The sequence below is a fragment of the Balaenoptera borealis genome (genome assembly GCF_965194805.1).
Source record: "Balaenoptera borealis genome assembly, chromosome: 21".
Taxonomy (NCBI): domain Eukaryota; kingdom Metazoa; phylum Chordata; class Mammalia; order Artiodactyla; family Balaenopteridae; genus Balaenoptera; species Balaenoptera borealis.
In genome coordinates, this window is record NC_138880.1 from 9,624,064 (window position 1) to 9,646,055 (window position 21,992).

General features: G+C 40.8%; 1 protein-coding gene across 5 annotated transcripts in view; it reads right to left on the reverse strand.

The window, feature by feature from the left end:
• The window catches only part of UNC5D (unc-5 netrin receptor D), a 582,894-nt gene that overhangs the window by 231,177 nt on the left and 329,725 nt on the right, over positions 1-21,992 (reverse strand). For all 5 annotated transcript variants that reach the window (XM_082374962.1, XM_082374961.1, XM_082374959.1 and 2 more), the window contains exon 3: positions 12,589-12,732. In XM_082374962.1, the coding sequence (XP_082231088.1) occupies positions 12,589-12,732 (144 nt within the window). The remainder of the gene's footprint in view (positions 1-12,588; positions 12,733-21,992) is intronic.

Consider the following 21,992-nt stretch of genomic DNA (forward strand, 5'->3'; position numbering starts at 1 on the left):
AGCAAAATCACCCCTGGACCCCACTCCCAGAGATTATGATTCCACAGGTCTTGAGCAAAGCCCAGTAAACCTTAATTTTTAAAGAGCTCCCGGTGTGCTTCACCTGTGCTGCAAGTTTTAGGAAGCGCTATTACAAGAGCACAAAGCTGATTATGAGACAGGCTTTGCTGCAGTGCTGGCGCCTGGACAAATACCTCCTCCACCAACAAAATACAAACAAACTATAAGGGACTAAAAATAACCATGTGCACGTGCAGTTGAGGCAAATTATGGACAACAAGATACAAAAAGACCAAAAAAACCCAACTGCCACTTCTGAAGAGCTGGGAGCAAAAGCAGGGTACTACGCATGCCCCCTGCACTCAACATCGCCAAAGGGGTGGGCAAACCAACTAAGCCACCCCTACCCTCAGCCCATATAAGGAACCAGCTCGCCCCCCGCTCGGTGAGAGCAAGCAAGGGAGCCTGTCGCTTACCTTTGCTCCCCACTGCTGCAGCAGGGGCCCCAGTAAAGCCTTGCCTGAATTTCTTGTCTGGCCTCTGATCAATTTCTACTGGTTGAGGAGGTCAAGAACCCTGGTCAGTAACAGTCAGTGGAGCCCAGAACTCAAACCCAGCTCTTCTGACCTTTACTTGTTCACTCTTTCTGCTGTTCCTATTCCTTCTCATTTTAAAGAATGAGCCCATCTTAATTGTCATGCTTGTATTAAAATACCATCCATTCCTCAAATGGTTAACTCCAGCTAGTGCTCTAGACTTTTTGTCTTCTGTCAAATTTTTGGAAACGGGTGTCCATACCATCTCTGTTTTCTCACCTTCCACTGATTCCTAGACCTACCATTACCTCCTATCACCCTCTCATTACACTGCTTTGCTCCGGTCAGTGGAAGCAAATCAATCCACTCTTCCCACTTCTTATTTTAACCTGGTGAGCACACTGACACCATGGACCATTCATTCCTTCAAACAAATCTCCACTCTCTTCAATCTCCCAGTCCCTCTTCAATTTTTTTCTCCTTAATTTTCTGAATGGCTCCCCTCTGCCCACCCCTTAACCACATGCAGAATTCTACTCATGGTCTGTTGCTCTTTCTCTTCCCCAGCAGTTTGGGTGCTGGGGGGTAGGATAGAAAATGTGTAGTGTGGAAAACCACTGAGAAATAAAATATTGCCTGCCATATCAGTAAACAAAGGATGTTGCAGCCATCAAGCCATCACATTACAGCTGCCCAGACAGTGAGCCCTGAGGGAACTCAGGATGGAGACAAACGGGCTGCCCACTGCCAAGCACATCCGGCAGTCAGCCGCTGTAGCCACCCCCAGTGGTGCACCTGAGGAAACTCAGGATAAGGAAACTCAGGATGAGAAAACAGAGGATACTGGCCCCAGAGGGCCGAGGTGCATATCAAAGGAATGATTTCAGTAAGCCTAGACTCTTGCATCTTCCCATACACAGAAAAGCGCTAAATTCCTTAACTTGAAATATCTGGTTTCCTTTTATTAACAGTAATCCTCTGATGTTCCGACTACCTGGTCTTTTGTTGCAAAAACTTCTACATACCCCTGGCTTCCCCCTTGGCTCTTCGGAACACTTTTCTCAGCATTTATCTAAAGTCCTCAGAAAGTCTGCTGAATAAAACGTAACTCTCAACTTTTAGGTTGTGTATTTTTTTCAGTTGACACCATCTTAAGTATTTCAGATAAAATCCTCCTATCTTACTGATGGAGATCTATTATCCTAATGACTACCTACTTGCCAATGACCTTCAATTCTAATGTTTGATGCTGATCCCTGGGCTTTAGGCTCATAAACACAACTGCATGATGAAAAGAGTTCGTTGAATGTTCCATGGGTAGTTCCCACATAACATGATCAAAAACCAAACTCAGTATCTTGTTTTGCACACTAGTTTCTTCTACTCTAATCATAACCTCATTTAATGAAATCACCATTAATTCAGTCACTTTAGCCCAAAATCAACAAAGCCCCAAACGTGGGGTAATTCCTCAATCCCTACCTCACTTCTCCTCACCTCTGCATGCAAGAAGCCACACAGCCTTGGTAATTTCACCTTCCTGGAATCTCCAATTTGCCCTTTCCCCTTTAACATGTACCATCCCAGCAAAAGTTCAAGTCCCGTCAGCAGTTTCACAGGTTGGCATGAAGCTTCCTTGCCTTGAGTTTTACTTGCCTTTAAATCTCTGTGGCTGAATGGGAAAGTGGGGTGAGGGTTTGAAGATATGACCACATCACCACCCTGCTATGACACTTCAGTGGCCCTAGACCACATCCTGAATAAATCTAAATCTTAGCAGAGAATTCAAACACCCTCTATAATCTGACCTACTTCTTCTCCCTGGTAGCTCCATCTCCTTGTTTTCCCACATAGTTCCATGTAGTTTTTCCATACTGTTCCCATCTTTCTGTGCTTGCAACTCAAACTCTCTCCTTAACCTGAACATGGGGTCTTTAAGTTAACCCTCTTTCTTCCTAAGGAATTAGCTCAGGAAGCATATCACAGACCTTGAGGATCCGTAAGTTGAACCTCTGGTGAGCTCCTGAAACAGACTGTGCTTATCTAACCGTGCTCCCTCAAAAAAACTTGTTTGATAAGTCTATCCTCTCACCAGAGTATAAACTCTTCAAAGGAAAGGATGGGATTTTATTTATTGCTATGCTATCTAGAACATGTAGACAATTATTCATGGCTGTCCGGCACTTCCACACCTTAGTTAGCATTTCTTTGACACTTAACAAGTTTCTAGAATGCATACCCTTGTCCTTACTTATCCTGGTAGAGGGATATTAAACTAATTTAAGAATAATATCACTAGGATCAAAACGTCCTCAAAGATGAACAAAGATACGTTGTATTCCTGTTTTGGGTTTTTTCATTTTGTTTTGTTTGCTTACCGTCTGCTCATATTATCTGTCAGAAGGTTTCTTCGGTGGAGAAAATGAGAGCTGAATTGAAGTAAAATCTATATCCTCTTCCTGTTAAACTTCCACTGAGGTTTTTAGAGAAATGGCCATTTTCCAGGAAGTTTAAGGTTTATTTCACAAGAATGGCAGATTGAATAAACTGAGATTTCCTAAAAAGGTGGTGGCCATATTTCTACAAATTCTTCTCAGTAACTAATAGTTGGCAATCAATAACATGAAGGAATATTATTTGGAGAATTTTTTCATCATCCACTGTAGGATATGTTGTAAAGTAATGCACTACTACCCAGCAGTCCTCATCTTTAAGGCTGATGTACTCAACTGTGTGCACGTTAAGCAAAGTAGCACAATTTATACCAATTCCATAGAAATAACCCTACTCTGTTCATAGAATCACAATCTCTTATAGTTCAGTGTTACTCATACTTTCTACTGAAGTGCCCCCACTGGCAGAGGAGGATAAATTCATATCCCCAAGGCATTTATAGATGGAGCCTAAAAAGATGTGGCATGCACAAAATGGCTTTGACGTTTCAAGTTGCATCTTCACAATTCAAGAAAATTTTTTTCCGTAATTGTGTTCATGTTTATATTTTACTGACCTCAAAGGGAATACCACTGATTTTCAAAAAGAGGTAGCTTGTCTAGCTTATGGATTCTTATATCCACAGAACACCCCAGCAGTGTGCCTACACCAGGCTGGCATTTTGAAAGACGTGTGTAGTTTAAAAATGACCAATTATGTAAAATGGTCCTCATTTTAGGCTTGTCCAATGTTTTCCTATGGTTAAATACAGATGAACTATATTTGGAAGGAATATCATTGAAGTGATGCTATCTTCTCATTCTATCCCATCAGGAGTAATTTGTGGATTTGTCCCATTGCTGGTGATGTCAACTGTGACCACTTGATTAAGGTGGTATATGGCAGGATTCTCTACTGCTAAATTACTAACTCCCCCTTTGTAATTCGTCAGTATCTTGTGAAGAGATACTCTGCGATCCTGTAAACATCTTGTTACTCCTAAAACTTTCAGCCACTGGTTTTAGCGTCCAACGACACTTGTCTTAATTAACTTTACGATAGATGCTAAATAATTTTCCATTTCCATCATTCCTTCTACATTTATTCATTTATTGTAAGGAAGAGCTTTCTCTTTCGAAACCTCCATTTATTTTAATATTCATTTAAAAAATATACCAGTTTAGATTCATGGATTCTTATTTAATGAGTTACAACCATTACGATGATCTCTTTGACCAGTGGCAGCCCCTTCTAGGTGACTGTTATTTCCTTTTTACATGTTCAATTTGAGGAACATTATATAAAATAACTGACTTTACACTTGAAAAATTCAATGTAATGAACAATAAGGGAAGACCAAGCAATTATTTGGATTAAAGAAGGCTAAAGAGATCTCTCAACTGAATGTAAGCCATGATCTAGGATTTGTTACTGTTATAAAGGACTTTACTGAACAATTGATGAAAGATGAATAAGGTCTTTAGATTGGATAACAGAATTGTATCAATGTTAATTTCTTGATAAATATACTACAGTAATGTCAGAAGATATGTCTTTAAAAAACATACACCATAAAGTATTTAGGGGAAAGGAAGCATCATGTCTGCAACTTAATCTTAAACAAGTCAAAAAATAAACCGTAATTGTCTACAAATACATATACTGATAAACACAGAAAGAGACGATGCCAAAGCGAATATGGTCAAACGTTAACATTTGAAGATTGTCAGTAAAGGGCTTAAGGGAATTTTTTGGTACTATATTGCAACTTTTTTGCAAGTCTGAATTATGTCAAAATAACTTTTTAAAGAAAACCCTATTAGTCACCTACTCACCCAATGCAGTAATTCCTAATTCCTTCTTCAGTATCACCACCACCAGACATATATCCCTTGCTTGCCTCTGTACAGATTGCAGGAGAATGTGGCCATAGAAATAATATTCCATAATGGGCATTTCTAGTTGCCAGCTTGACCCCAAATATGCCATCTTAAAACTTAGCTCCCGTGATACTGCCTCTGGCTTTGGAGGAAAAACAGAATAATCTTGTCTCTAATTCCGTGTGGAATCAATTTGAATATGTCTCTAGCCTTTCTAGGCCGATTATTTCCTTTTTATAGTACCACTACACATATAAAGTGATTTCTTGAATCACCATTACTGCCATTATGGCCACCTTCATGGGTGTGGGACCAGTATGGTCACACGGGGCCCCATGCTTGATTTAATGGTCGAATACTGATGTCTTGAAATGCTTAATTTTTGAACAAGGGGACCCACATTTTCTTTTCTTTTTTTTTTTTTCTATTGGAGTATAATTGCTTTACAGTGTTGCGTTAGTTTCTGCCGTACAATGAAGTGAATCAGCTATATGCATACATATATCCCCTCCCTCTTGGACCTCCCTCCTATTCCCCCACACCCCACACATCTAGGTCATCACAGAGCACAGAGCTGAGCTCCCTGTGCTATCCCGCAGGTTCCCACTAGCTATCTATTTTACACATACTAGTGTATTTATACCAAACCTAATCTCCCAATTCATCCCACCCGCCCCTTCCCCTCCTATGTCCACACGTCCGTTCTCTACATCTGAATCTCTCTTCCTGCCCTGGAAATAGGTTCATCTGTACTATTTTTCTAGATTCCGCATATATATGTATTAATATATGGAATTTGTTTTTCTCTTTCTGACTTACTTCACTCTGTATGACAGACTCTAGGTCCACCCACATCTCTACAAATGACCCAATTTCATTCCTTTTTATGGCTGAGTAATATTCCATTGTATATATGTACTACATCTTTATCCATTCATCTGTTGATGGACATTTAGGTTGTTTCCATGACCTGGCTATTGTAGATAGTGCTGCAATAAACACTGGGGTTCATGTGCCTTCGAATTACGGTTTTCATTTTGCACTCAGTACCACAAATTCTGTACCCTGTTCTGCTGCCACCAACCTATGTGGCACCTCTGTGTAAACCGGACGCCTGTGAGAACACAGGTCTTGGCTATAAAACAGCAGCAAGAAAAACCAGCCCCTACCTCTCATGTGGTTGTAGCCATGTTCTGGGGGGCATTCCTGCCTAGTGGAATGCGGGCTGCATTTCAACACCAATCCCCTTCCTTGGCTAGATGCTCCTGTGTAGTGTGCAATTCCATCAGGAGGCCTGGACTCTCAGATCTCTCAGTAATATTCACAGAAGTTAATTTCAGTCCAAAGGGAAGAAAGATCAACCTTTGGCCAAGTAGACAGTATTTTATTTTCTCTTCACTCTGGCCACATTCTTCCAAGAGAAGAGGAAGAAGGATTTTAAACTTTTGTGCAATTGCTACCAGGTGCTGAGAATTGGTCATAACATATTTTCCATAACCTCTGAACAAATTCCATGTTCTGAAAAGGAAGGAAGGGAAAAGTGCAGATACAGCTGGAGGCCTTGGGGGCTTTCAGGGCCACATGCTGCACTTGGCAGGGCTGTGATGACTCACCTAGTCCCGATTCCCTTTAGACCTCTTCTTTATTGCAGTAAACATTAGGAGTACCACGCAAGCCAGGGAGGACAAAGACGGTCCTTGTAATAACAGCATCCTTGTGAGCTATGGATTGGCCAAAAAGCCAGTTGCCATGTTAGTCCCATGGCACAATCATGACACACAGCTCACAAATGCCCTTTCACAGAACCATATCCAGCACTGATAGGGTTGCCTTTCAAACCAAACAAACATCTATAATACAAAGGTGATAGATAAGGCTTCCTACTAGGCTCAGAGGTCGAGACAATGAGAGTAATGCAACGGAATCTTAAAGCAGGTTACCATCTAACAAGGGAAAATCAATCCACAAATAACTTCAAGATAACCATGATTCTGGGAAAATGATAAGTACCATGGGAGAAGCGCTAAAGAAATGCTAGGAGAGCTCAAAGGTGGATATTTAGGTTTTATCAATTTGGAAGCTGGAGATGCTGGAGGGGACCTTTTTCTAAGGGCTCAGTTGGTACGTCAGGCTGCTGAGGTCAATTAGTATTAAGGGATTTGCTAAACTAGGTTTCATAAAGGACACAGTATCCACAACAGACCTTGGATGTAGGAATTAGGTGGGGAAAGGCAGGAGTGCGAGATGGGGCTGGGAATACACTCCAGGAAGAAGAAAGTATATGAACACATCAAGGAAGAAGAAAAGTCCATGTCCCAGAATCTAAGCTGTCCTAACTCAGCTTGAGCCCAGCACGCTTGTACGGATATAATGGGTAATAAGACGGAAAACGGAGGTTAAGGCTGACTGAACACCAGACAGACGTGCCGATGTTTGTTTTTACATTTAACTTTGCCATCAACAGGGGGCTATGGAGAGTTTTTAACAGGTGAAACTATTTATCAAAGCCATGAAGCCAAGATCCATAACTGAGGTCTAGGTGGATATCTCCTCTAAGTTCTCAAAAAAGATACTGCCCTCCCCAACCAAAGCAAATTAAAATAATACTGTTTTCGCTATGGGCCTGTAATTAGGTAGGGAGTTTCATAGCTTTTAAATGAGATTCTCTAAGTTCTTCACTCATTCTTGGCACGACTGTATGATATTTTAGGAGTGTCTCAAATAAGCCATCTATTTAAATTATATTCAGGATGCATCATGTTTTATAGATTCCTTTTCTTAAAAAATCAGCAGAACAATGGGTTCCTGCTGCGTTTTATCCCAAGTGGCCAACTTGCTATGTGACTATAACAGTCCAAGGTTTCCCTCATCCCCTCAACCCCAACTCCCGTATTGAAGAAAAGGCTCAGGTGTTAAGAAGAGTTTGCCGGGGACTTCCCTGGTGGCGCAGCGGTTAAGAATCTGCCTGCCAACGCAGGGGACACGTGTTCGAGCCCTGGTCCGGGAAGATCCCACATGCCGCGGAGCAACTTAGCCCGTGCGCCCAACTACTGAGTCTGCCCTCTAGAGCCCGCGAGCCACAACTACTGAGCCCTCGTGCCACAACTACTGAAGCCCGTGCGCCTAGAGCCCGTGCTCCACAACAAGAGAAGCCACGACAATGAGAAGCCCGTGCACAGCAACGAAGACCTAACACAGCCATAAATAAATGAACAAATAAATAAATAAATTTATTAAAAAAAAAAAAAAAAGAGTTTGCCCGACCAAGGGGTGATGATAGAGGCCAAACATTTTGTACGCAGATGAAGAAGAGGGAAAAACGGCAACAGCTAAGCAGCCAAATGTCCACCCATGAGAATAAACAACTACGAATAACTGAATATTCCTCCTTTTGTCCAGCGGCAGAAATAACAGATGCCAGAGCAGCCCGACTTCCTCCAGCGTGACTGAATCAGACAAACGAGAGGAGGCCTGTGGGAGCCACTCCCTGCACGTGGACTTCTGCCAGCTTGTTGGGGGTGAATGTGGGTTGCTTTATTTATTTATTTTACCTCCAGAAAATCACTTTGAAATGGAGCCTCAGCTATTTCCAGCCCAGGCGATTGGATGGGCAGCCAGCATCTCTCCGACACAGGGTGGAATTATTAAGGAAAAGAAAATGGTTTAAGATGACAGGCACTTTGGCTACCACAACAAAATCTGTACTGATTTTTTTGTGGCCACTAAGGCAGCAATGAGTCATGATTTATACATAAAAATATATATTATATATATATAATATATAATAACATACATATAAAGTATATATATTATACATATGTATTATATATATGTGTATGTATATGTGTATATATATATAATAACTTGACCACGTGGAGGAACTCAATTTCTTCAGAAACAGAATAGGAAAGCAATCACTGCTTTCCTCAAGGAAACGCTCAAAGGCACATGATCTTATCTTTCTATGATGGTTCTCAAACTCCCATTTAATAGAAAGCAATCAACACGGCTTGGTAGCAAGAGCACCCAGGGAGGGTGAATGGATGAATATAAGATCTGGTTCCATGTCTGCTGGGGGACCTCTGGTCAAGCCACCTACCCTTTCTGAGTATCACTTTCTCAGCTATTAATGATGACATTGGAGCTATGGGTTAAATCCGTATTTCCCAAATAGTGCCTCCTAAAGGTGTTCTAAGGGTCTTGCTACTCAAAGTAGGGCCCACAACTGGCAGCATCCGCATCATCCGGGAACCCTTAGACATGACAGAACCTCGGACCTTGGACTGGACACACCAAATCATTTTAACTGAATCATCTACATTTCAATCGGAACCCAGTTGATTTGCATATGTGTTAAAATTTGAGAAACACTGTTCCTGGCCAAGCTGTCCCAAAGATACCTGATCATAGACTCACCTGGATAACTTCATACAAACACAGCTTCCCTGGTCCTTCCTCAGGTCTGGGGTAGAAGCCAGGAATCTGCATAGTTAACTGATACTCCAGGTGGGTCCATTTCAATAAAAATGAGTGACATAAATAAAATAACTGTGTCTATACTGTTTCCCTTTAAAATCGAATGATCTCTGAGCGATACCATGCCAGCGAGCTTCCTGGTGTTTTTATAGAGATGAGCTAACATGATCATGACAAGACATCCCTCAGCTGATGGCCCAGATGCCATGAAGGTTTTGCCCGCTGCAGTTCTGAAATTGTTAAATTGTTAATGGATCATTGGTTAAATGCAGTAAGCATAAGGAGCTCTGATGTTGAACTACAGTAATTTAATGAATCATATAAAAATGATACTAATTTTGCAAAGTCCCCTCACGATAACTGTCAGATTCGTAAGCTACATTCATATATCAAAATCCTTATTTAGCATATGAAGATGTCTTTAGCACTTCAAACACCAATCTTAAAAAGCAGAAATATCGTGACAATTATGTCCAATTTGGCTTTTCATTTATTGGGAATAAAAGCTATCCTCATGTGCAATGTGTTATTTGCTGGGAAATGCTTGCAAATAGCAGCGAAAAATCTCTTATTTCAAGAAAACATAAAAGTTATACAAAAATAAGAAGTGGTGTTTTTTTTTTTCCCTCCTGCAAGCAAATCAAAAGAATTCCAAGCAAGGTCCTAAAGGCAGTTTTTCCTCTCCACTTTCGATGCCAATAAACATAGTTAAATTTCAGTGTACGTTTTAATGTATACTGGTCCTCAAGTCAAATGCAATATTTAATGACAAATTATGTCTTGACTTGCATAAATAATTTTAAATAAAGACTCTGTCACTTGCTACATAGAAAGAAATTAAAAATATATTGTAAATATTAGAGATTATATTAAGCTAACTGCATAATACAGGCTTTAAGGATATATATATTTTTTTACTTAAAAATCACATCTTCATCCTATTCAAATGTGCATATCATATACATAAGAATGACAAAATGATTTTTTTAATCCCTGAAGAGATTTGCAAGATTAGTACCACAAAAGTATCAGCTGACTCTAAAAAAGTAGGAAGTGATAGAAAAGTGTTTTCCATTTTTTTTTTTAAACATTCTGTGATCCTATCATACTTGGGAGAGTTGGATACCTAGGGCTGGCCTAGAATGGACTTTTAGAGTCTATATATCCATGAGCCACAGAAAAATCACTAAGGCACTCGAAATGTAATTCAGTTCAATTAGTTTAAGTATTAACACACTTACTGGTGAATGTTGCTTGGGCTACAGAGGATCAAGTATGCCATAAAATAATAGCCAATGATTGATAAGAGTTAACACCATGTTAAGTGTGGTTTTAAACACTTTATAGTTATCAATACTTCTGACTCTTCCAATAACTATGAAGTCAGCACTCTTTTATCATAATATGAAGACACAGAGATGAATCGATTGTCCACCATCACAACACTAACTAGTGGATTTAGGAACTGGAAACCAACAGGACTTCAGTATCTGGGTTCTCAGCCCCCAGGGTACACATTTATCAAACTGGAAACTCTAGGAGCAAAGGCGCATGGCAGAGAAGTGAGGGTGAAACACAGAACATTCAAGTGTTTAGAAGGATGAAGTAGAGTGTACACGATCAAAGCCTATGGGAAGTTAACAAAATGGGTCTGAGCCATTCTTTGCCAAACTTTATAAGCAGGGGGAAAACCTCTGGAGGTTTCTAGCAGGCACGTGACAGTCAGGAATGAAGTGAGCAAGTGTGGAGATGACAGAGACTGGAGACGGACAGATTAATGAGATGCTATTTATAGGAATTCATAGAATAGGTCATGTGGGGCTCAAAGAAGTAGAGGAAAAAGAGGAAGGGGAAAGTGACACTGAGGAGAAGGAAATCAAGGGAACTTGTGTTGAAATTCCCTACGCGGTTTTGCCTCTCCTTTCTTCAGGATCCAGAGGATAATCTGCCTCACCCTGACCAGGATCAAATACTGGGTTGGCCAAAAAGTTTGTTGAGGTTTATCCATAAGATGTTACAATACAATACCTCGGCTAGCCTAGGCGAGGCCATGCCAGGAGCACAAAGCTGGACTTGTTAAGGAAGAATAAAATCAAACACATTCCCTTTCTCAACTGACCTGTCAGAAAGTATCTGTGGGCTAAAATTAACTAAATAACAATAGGAAAAATATTTCCCATGGCTCTTAACATCAAGAGCACAGCTTGCAAGGTCCTCCTTGGTCTCCTAGGACCCAGTCAACAGCCAGGAAAGAGCCTCCCAGATCACCAGGATAAGGAAGGTGAAATGCATATGCTGACAAGGAGATTTCATTTCCCAAGAAACATAAACGTCTCTGCAAAGAGCAATTCACTCCTATTCTTAATCCCTAAACCATCAACATCTGCTACAAAGAATTCCTTGAGTCCTAAATAAATCCCCCTTGTCCTGTATTCTTCACGGCCTTCTCAAAAGCAGCATTAAAAAAAAAAGAAAACAATAACCATCTCTGCCCTCCATCTCTTTGTTGGGGGAGGGGTAACACTCCTGGGCTCACAAAGGAGATTTTATGGGGACCCATGGGGTGGGTAAGATACATTTAAGGAGGAGAAAGGAAGTTGGTGTATTTCTAAACATGTTGGAGATGATAAAAACGCTGATGCTGAAACATGATAAAGAAATCTTAGACTCTCCTGAAAGGCAATCTTCTTTCTTTTTTTTTTTTTCCCCTCAAGCATCTTTTTTTTTTTCAGTCCTACTTGGGTCAAAAAAATGCAGTTTTAAAGCCCATTTCCATGTTTTAAGATTCAGAGGAAGGAGGTTTAACAGGAGGCTATAAAACTCCCTTAATCTTTAATGTCTTATTTCCACAGATTTGCTGGCAAAGTACAGTAAACAGTCACTGCTCAACTTTTCTCATCAACGCCCCTTGAACTGTGTCATTCATGATGAACAGCAGAATCCATTTGCGTGGGTTTTTTTTTTTTTCTTTTTCGGAAACCATTTTTCCTGGTATTGTGGAGGCACCTGCGTTCTGGCAACCTAGGCAGAATCTCTTAGCCCAACTGATTTGCTGATTGTCTTTTCTAGGGGAAATTATCAAACGTTTAAAATACAATTTTAAAAGAGTGCATTGAGTAGAGGTGGAGACAGTTCTGCTGGTGTCTTGCTAGCCTCTCATCCCTGTTCTGCAGAAGCACCTGGCCTGTCCAAGTGCTCTTCGGCTCTATGCAAGGCTAGTCTGTGCTCCTACAGGACAAGAAGGTCACCCAGAATATACTCACAGGCTATGCGCACGGAGGCCTTCCTGCTCTTGGAGGTCCCCAGGTGGCTCCAGGCGACGCACTGGCACCAATAGTCCTCGGGCCCGTGGAAGTCTTCTACCTGCTGCCTGGTGACGTTGATAAACACCTCCCGGACCTTCAAGCCTGCAGAGGAGATAGAACCAATCCACTGAGGCTGGTGTATTTCTCAAACGGAAAGTTAAGGCCAGCCCAACCTCTTCCTGTTAATGAAACCATTCTGGTTTTAATCAAGGTGAAGTTTTAATTACTCTGACAATAATATATTACTGCTAATTAAATTCCAACGGCTGAGTAGGCTGGAAAGAACAAGTGTAAAGTATCATCGGCCAATGTGGTTCCCATACAATAGAATCGTTTTCACAGTACCTTGACACCATGCTTTCTCTGTCTTCTTTTTTAGCTCTTATAAATATTTTTTGTTGTTTGTTTTTTCTTAAATTTTTATTGGAGTATAGCTGATTTACAATGTTGTGTTAGTTTCTGCTGTACAGCAAAGTGAATCAGGTATACATATACATACATCCACTCTTTTTAAAATTCGTTTCCCATATAGGTCATTACAGAGTCCTCAGAGTTCCCCGTGCTCTACAGTAGGTCCTCATTAGTTATCTATTTATATATAGTAGCGTGTATATGTCAATCCCTATCTCCCAATTTATCTCTCCCCACTGCTTCCCCCCTCTTTGTCTTTCTTGGTGTAACATCTACCATGAAGAAAGTAGCACCAAATTAATTTCTGGGATTCTAGAGGCTAAAGAGTCCTCAACAAACCAACCCCAGGGACATAGTTCCAAGTGCTTCGAAGTGCTCCCACCCCTGGGTATGGCAGCAGGAGAGGGTCACTCTAGACGCATAGCTTAGAATAACGAGAGAACAGCAAACATGCATGGGACGGGTGAACGGCTGGGAATCCAAGGAAAAACCAAAAACTCCAGACAACAAATGGGATGCAAACAAGTTAAACGAAGTTGGTCTTGAAGCCTTGAAAACCCAGGAAGGTCTCTGGAGCAAGAGAATGAGGGGGTGAAGAAAAGAGAGGCTTTCACAGAAAGAGGGGTTAAGGCTACATCTGGGAAGTGAGATAAAAAATGACAAGGTCAAGGTCTTCGTTTAATTACTACATCTTTGCATTCCCATCTAATAGTTAAAAAATTTGCCTGGTGTTTCTTACTGAGGAGTTTGAGTTTCTTCCAAACCTCCAGCCTTGGACTATCAGCCTTTCTTTCTTTGGGAAGGATAGCCACCTCACATAAAGTGCCAAGGAGGAAAGGACGCCCTCCTCACCAGGATCAGTTAAATCACCACAAACAGGGGAGCAGCCTTTGTAATCAGCATGCTCTCTCCAGCTAATGGGCACCTGCCGAGACTGTGCCCTGCCCTGAGACAGGCAGCATGGGAGAAGGAGGCGATGCTTACTGAACTCCACTAAGTGCCCAGCATCATGATAAGCCTTTAGCCTATTCCCTCTTTACATTTCCGCAGTGCCCTGACGTAGCAGAGGCTACTGTATCCCCACTTTACAGAAAAGAGAACTGACTTAGAGAGTCATTTGTCAATAATCACACAGCCTGTAAATGCAAGATCCAGGGTTTGAAGCTAGATCTGTTTTACACCCAAACCAGCACTTTGCACAGGTCCCTCATAAAAATTCGACTCTGTCCTGGTACTTTAAGTACTTATACATAATTATGGAAATAAGACTAATGCATGGAACATTTAAGGAAAAATTAGGTGCATAACTATGATTTTTCCTTTACGTTCAAAAGGAATTCAGGGGACAGAACCATCAGTATAGTCAAAAGGAGGCAGGGACTCTTGGTGGAGGAGGTGGAATGTGATTATATCCCGGGTGCTGGTAGGATTTAAAGAACAAGAACGGAGGTGGATTAGTCAGGCTGGGGAAACATTCCCCTCTACCCAATCAATAACATGTTATTTATAGTGTGTGATGAGAGTTTTATGGCCACATCAATCACCACGTACACAATCTGAGTTAGACTTCCTAAATTTGTAGGAGGTACCGCATATAGAAAATCATCTTGATGACAGTTGATAATTCACATTTCTTCTGTTTCTGCAGAATGCAGAAGCATGCCTTTTACCTGTCAGAGACGTAACAGTCCTGAAAGTCATCTCCTGCGTCGGATAGGAAAGAAGGCTTAGAGGGGTTTTTATTGTTATTGTTGTGGCTGCTTTTTTAAATTTGCACTTAAATAAAAGAGGGAATGAGAGGACCAGGAGAAGGGGGAGCTGGCAGGTGAAGGGAAAGGGAAAAGGAAGTAAGATTACAAAAAAGTTTGTGAGGACAGAAAGCAGACTGGAGCGTGACACCCATATTGGACATTTTAAAGTTAGGCTGCATAAACAAAAATAAGGAACTAGGCTGTAGACAAGAGGACTTGGTTTATATTTCACAGCTTTGATTTGAGACAAATGGTGGATGATCTACTTTGAATAGTGCAAGAGAGGAGAGAAAACCCTAAATCAGCACATTCAGGTTCCAGGTGGAGTAACTTTGATATGTCTGAGCTCCCCTGTCATGTGATAGAGAGACCTATGAAGCAAAATACGCCAATCATGTGGGAATCAGGTCTCACTGAAGAAGCATGATAAGCTTAGAAGGTCAGAAATGTGTTCAAGGTAATGTGGAATTTATATATATATATATATATATATATATATACACACACAACTTATACATGTGTGTATATATATATTATTTTTTTACTTTCTCCATCTTATAATATCTAAACCCATCAGCTTTCTCTAGGCTGCAAATGAAGATAAATACCATCTCAAAATGGTTCAAGATCATCATATTTATAAAGCAGAGAGTTCCCCATCCAAACCTTAAAATGTGCTATGATTTAATCCAGGCATCACGGTGTTTTAAGGGTACCTGGGGCCTGTTATAATGAGCTAAGGTAAGACGCTCAAACAGAAATGCGCATCATGAAAGAATAAGTTTACACTCACAGATCCCTAGAAACAAGAGGCAAAACACCCAGGGCCACAGGGGGAAGCACCAGGGTCAGGAGGCAGAGGGGGCACGGGGAAATGTGGGCAAGAGCCTTTATTGTGGTTTCCACGGGAAGGAATCAGAGAGGCAGGGTAAAAAGATTTAGAGTTGGCAAGTTTGCATCGTTTCAGTGGGCTCCGGGACAGAAAAGCTGCCCCTACTTGTCTGGTACTGGGTTAGGGCAGGGGGATGTGGGTCAGCAGTATAAGAGCTTGATGAAAGAAGTGGTTGGGGATAAAGCTCTGGATCGGTTGGTTTGCATATGAAAGGCATGCTCTTGGGCCAGCTGTTTGCTATCTCTAGGAATTAATCAGCCCTGGGCAGGGCAGTCCCTCCAGGGTCAGCAAGACCCTAAGATGTCAGAGCATCAAATACAAACACTTGAAAACACGGTTATTACACATGGACAACCACACAATTGTTTTGGAAAGCGTAACAGTAGGCCACAGACCCCCACCACGAAGGTCAAAATTGATCTCACCCCATTCATCTCAGGAAGTCTGGCAACCTCTCATTCAGACTAAACACAGCTGAAAGGAAACTGTTGAAGTCACGGTTTCAGCATGACGATGGCTCAGTCTCAAGTCCCTCACAGAGGTTCCTCATGGGTTTGGAGAAGCAGAATGAATATCAACCAAGTATTATCCAAACACGGTGTATTTTGCTTCAGGTAGCATCAGCGTATCAGGTTTCTTTAAAAGGCCACAAGTGACTTCACTACCCCCCCCGCCACCGCCATCCCCCCCCCCCAAAAAAAGTATAGTGTCTCTCTGGATTAGGCCTTTTTCTTCTAATGTGGGGTGTTTAGCCTTGTCAAACCATCCCCTCTAGGAAAACCTTTGGGAAATCATAAATATTTTGTCTCTATTATACTTTTCTCCACTATAACAAATAACTATTGATTAAAATAAAAATTTTAAATAGTATATTCTCTTGCAAATCTTCACTATTGCTCTCTCTAGTGATGTATTATATATATGCATAAATATATATATATACATGTAAAAATGTATGTGTGTGTATATATATATATACACACACACACACACACACACACACGAGAAACCACACTTGAGAAGCATCCATTTAAAACGGCTCTATTTCAGGACACCTCCACCCACCCTCCTGCAACGAAGTTCATCCAACAGTGTTACAGAGGTAACCATCTATTTCTCCATCTCAAGAGATGGCAGCTAACTTATTCATAGGAAATGCTACAGGGGAACAAAAATCCCAGGCAAATAGAAGATAGCATCTCATAAATAAGACTAGCATTGTACCTGATAACTTGTGTAACTAATAGGCACGGAAAAGTCCAACCCTTTAAATTATTGTGCGATTATAACTATCAGCCTTTGTTATGGAGGAGAGTCCTACAGAAGATAAAAATATGACTATGGAACTGAAATGCTAATAAGCTTTCTACGCTGTGGATGGTTGAGTTGTAGAGAGACGAATGTTGGCAACGGATGAATAATTGCTCTGCATGTACTAAACATAACAGAGCAGCACAGAACATCATTTGTCAGCTTTATTTGTTTAAATGAGAAAAATGCTGACAGCACTTATTGCTATAATCCCCTTATTTATCAGATAGGAAACACCAGTTACTCTTAGCAGGTCTAATCCTGTTGGGAGAATAAAAGGGAATTTTCAAACTAATTGAAGGTATATGTTTCACTGTTCAAAGAAGAGAAATACGGAAGGAAGGAGGAAAGAAATGGAGAGAGAAAGAGGATGAAAATTATTTATTTCTGGTCAACTTCTAATAAAAGGGCTCTAGTTCTAGTCCTAACTTATTCTGTAGAAAAGAAAAGAGTTCCGGAAGAGAACTTAATATTCGGCACCATGCCAGCTGCAGAAGAGTGCCCACTAACAGCTGTCCCCGTGCCTTTGATCTACTGCTTATTATCACACTTCTACGAAGCCCATCAGGAGCACCCCGCCGTGGTTATTGCTGCCAACCAGTTCTCAGATGCACACTCATCACAACTTGATGTCCAATCTTTGGAAGTTCTCTGTAGTAGGATACTCGGCTTACTAAAGTAAATAACTAGATTCAAGAAAATAACTAGATTCAAGAAAAAAGATGAGTATCCCTCTTCCTCCTGTCGTATTCCCAAACCACACCAAAGCAGTAAGAGGCTAGCAGACTAGGCTTTGGTGAATTGTTTTCTCACCCTAATCGCTGCGCCTGTCTCCCTGGACCATTTTAGCCCAGTGTTATACCTACTCCGTGCCTGGTTTTTTTTTGCACTGTGATGTTTCATGATTGGGGATTAACCCAGAGAATGCGTCTATGTAATTAGCTTCCACAGACGAAGCCCCAAAGAACTATTCTAATACAACTTCATTGAGTAGCATGGGGCCTTGCTCAATTTGGGGAGAGAGAAAAAAAAAATCAAACAGCCCGTGAAAAGTAACCATCTCCTATTCAAGAGCCTTCTCTAATAGACCGTCATCTCCTTAGGTATGTCAGTACCTCTGATGCCTGGATTTGGCTCTGAGATAGCCCCACCTTACTCCACTGTTTCCTAAGAAGACAGAAAACAGTCCACTCAGCTGGAAGAAGTGAGTCCACCACTTACATAAGGAGATGTTTTTCATTTGTCTCTTACTGGCCCAGGTTTAGAGCCTAGAAAATAGGCTTGAACAATAAGTTCCCCCATATTTTGAATAACATATTATCATTACTGATTAATTATTATACCATTTGTATGGCCCTTTACTTTTATTAATGTCATCACATACATTATCTTATTTCATCTTAAAACCATGCTATTATTATTCTTATGATTATAATTATTATTTTGCTGCAGGTTCCATATCATAGGAAATAGATCAAAGATGTCATACAGTTTACAACGTATATTATTTTCGAAAAGTTGTATTGAGTGCCTCATATGTGCTTGCCATTTTGCCAGGTGTTGAAGATACTGTGACAAAGTCAATGATCAAGATTCCTGTCCTCAAGGAGCTTGCAGGCTAGATGAGGAGACACTTCAACCTGTCCCAATGTGATGTGACAGCTGCTATGACAGAAGCACAGACTGCTACAAGATCACACAAGAGGGGCTTCTAACCTCTCCAAAGCATCACCAAAAGCTTCTGGGAATGGCTGCCATCCTACCTATGACTCGAAGGCTCCGTCCTCACCCAATATTTAGCTCAGTGTCTAGGGCGAGGCTCTGGTAAAGACACATGAATCTGATCCATATTTGGAGTTTTAAAAACTTTGAGATACAAGAAACCTTTTCAGGGAACTGTGCCTCCATTTCTTGGGGGAGCTTAGATGTCTTCAAGCCAACATGCCACTGAAAGTAGCAAATTAAATGTAGATAATTAAAAGGCAGAACCATATTTCATTTTACTGGCAGATGCTTAATTAGGGCTAAACGTCTTTTGCCACTTCATCCTAGCAACAAGATTAAAATGTATTTTGATAAAAAAAAAATAGTCCTCCTTTGAAAGTGCACAATGCCTAATGAATACTCTTTTGTTTCCCCTGGATAATAACCGCTCCACATATTCCTCAGAAGCACTGCAAGTTCAGTCTTAAGTACAGAAACTAAGAACACACCCAAGCTCTCCAGTTTCGTCCTCACCGGAGATTAAAATTAATCAGCACAGAGATGTCTGGCAGAGGAAAGCAAATTAACTCGGTAGTGTCGTCTGATAACAGAGAGCAGGGCAACTCAAAAGGCAGAAGTGGAGAGGGGAGGGTTAGTTAGAAGACAGCATCCCCTGAATGACTCACTCAGACCTCATACTCACAACTTGTGGGAACCACACTCATGATTTCCAACCTTGCTGCCCCAATCAATGGCTTTCCATTCCTGCAGTCACTAAAACTACTTCCTGTTAGTAGATCATCCCCTGAGATCAGGGCATACATCCTACCAATTCTATCTCCCATGGCGACACCAGGGGCTCTGAGAATAACAAAGACGAAATGTAAACTGAGGGAGTGAACCACAGGCAAATAAAATGTCATTCTACGAAAGACAATGATGTACCTGTTAATAGTACTAGCCGCTTTATCTTTTTGGAACTGTAAAAGTTCATAATTTTCTATTTGTTTTTGGAAGCATAATCACCAGCCACTTAACCCATTTAAAAAAAAAATGCAGTTTTATATTTATCATTTTGAAGGCTAACCTTGATAGCGTAACTTGCTATACACCAGACCCTGAGCAAGGTATGTCATGTATATTAGGTTCTACGACCCCCTGCTATAGGTCCATGGGGTAGATATACTTGCAACTGCCATTTCATACATGGGAAAACCGAGGTGAAAGGATGCCAAGGAACGTATCTACCTTAACACGTCTGTAAATGGAGAGCCAGATCTCAAAAATGGAGGTATCATCTTGCACTAATATCCATGCTCTTAACCACCAGATCATCTTTTTCTTAATATCCTTATAATTCCCACTTCAAATTAGAAAAAAAAAAAAAACATTTAAAATGTTGTATGAACAAAAGAGACTATAAAAAAGTCCAAAGACACTCTTCAAGAGTTTAGGGTTTAGAACAAATCTCTGGCCAATATCAGAAAGTTACTAAATTGCATAAAGTGGTTAGCTGCCTTCTATCTCTGCTATGAATGAAATGATAGTAAATGGTCTCTACCTTTTTGTAGGAAAGGCTTAAATTAGACACAAGGTCTTCATGCTCTGTCACAAATTTTTGGAAGGAATTCATAATATTTTCCTGAAAACCTTTTTAGAATATGTCAGTCCTCTCTGAGCAGCAGTGACGAACAGGATGAAACCTGGGGTGGGGTCGGAGAATGTTTCTACAGTTGTGGGTTTTAAACCCACCAACTTGTCAATGGAACACTTCAGAGATGGATTACTGCTATGTTCTGCGGTCTCAAATATATGCTTCCCAAATGCACCTTGGTGATTTGTGAATCTTTGAAGGTAACTTCAAATTAATGGTTTTCTGGAGGATACTATATTCACATCCCCATCACCAGCAAAGTTCTTAGATACAAACTTTAAAGATTTAATACATTTTTTATTCTACCCTTCTCCCTTTTCTCAACACAATCCATTAACCTTTTCTTCCCAGAGAGTGACTCCAGTTGTTTAAGGAAATCACACACAATGAAATCCCTGAAATGGTATTCTTTAAGAAGAAAAATTAGTTTACTGGAGTTGAGACTTTTCCTGTAACACATTGAAATACGCATTATTTCACTCATTAGACTTCGGTATCTCCAAGGTAGAATAAAAACCATGGAGCCTTGGAGCCTTGTTAAGGGAACTCCATTTTTACTGAACAGTAAAGAAGTGGTTTAGCTTATTGATAACTCAAGCTTCCCACAGGCTACATTATCCTGATTGTCAAGGATGGGTTTTGCTGGTTGTTGCTGTTTTTCTGTGTGTGTGTGTGTGTGTGTGTGTGTGCGTGCGTGCACGCGTTTGTGCATTACTGAATAATTCACCCCTTTCTCAGGGGCATGATTCTTGAATTGGGATTGCTTCTCAACTCCAGATGTTAACAGAGGAAAAATACAAGGAAGAAGACTTCCCATATTTCCAAATGAAATGAGGCAGAACAAATGAAAGAGGATCGCTCGGCTTGTGCAGAGAACTAAAAGTGTACATTACTAAGAGGTATAGCCATGTCTGTGCAAACACAGTAACTCACGTCAAATAAATTGTGCTTTCTGCAGGAAAGAACTCTAGGCTCTGGGTTTTCCAAGCTAAATTGCATGAAAACATACAATCCTTTTTCTTCTTATTTGAACTGTTAGATGACGGGGCCAAATTGCCAGAAAGACCAAAGGCAGTTTGCAGCCTTTAACAACTGAAAGGACTTATTGTTCCAATTTGGAAATACAAAAGATTCTGTGTCGACTCCCAACACTCCCAGGTCCTATGTATTTCCCATTAGTTCTGTGAAGAAAGAAAACCTGTAAGTAAAAAGAATCAAAGCTCCCTAGGATTTTAGAAATAGAGACCATGTTGGCCAAAGATATTGAAGCAGTTACTTTCAACTTCTTAAAAGAGCATGGAACATTCTCTACCTCTGGTCAAACGTGGTCCCATTATCCTTGGTCTCTCGGTATCATTCACTCCCCACTGGAATGGCAGGAATTATTTTTCAGACTCCATCAAAAGCCATTAAGGCTGTAAAGGTAGTCAATCCCTGTGCTCCAGCGCCACGCTGAAGAACCCAGGGGAAGTAATGCATCTATTTTTCAATACCTGAGGCCATTTCGTTTCCAACCTTAATTACACTTATGCATTAGTTTTGGGTCTAATATCTCCACTCATCTTGCTCCAGTTTCCACTTTTCCACTATTACTACAGAGCTTAGGAAACATAATTGCAGTGTGTGGTAGACAGTGATT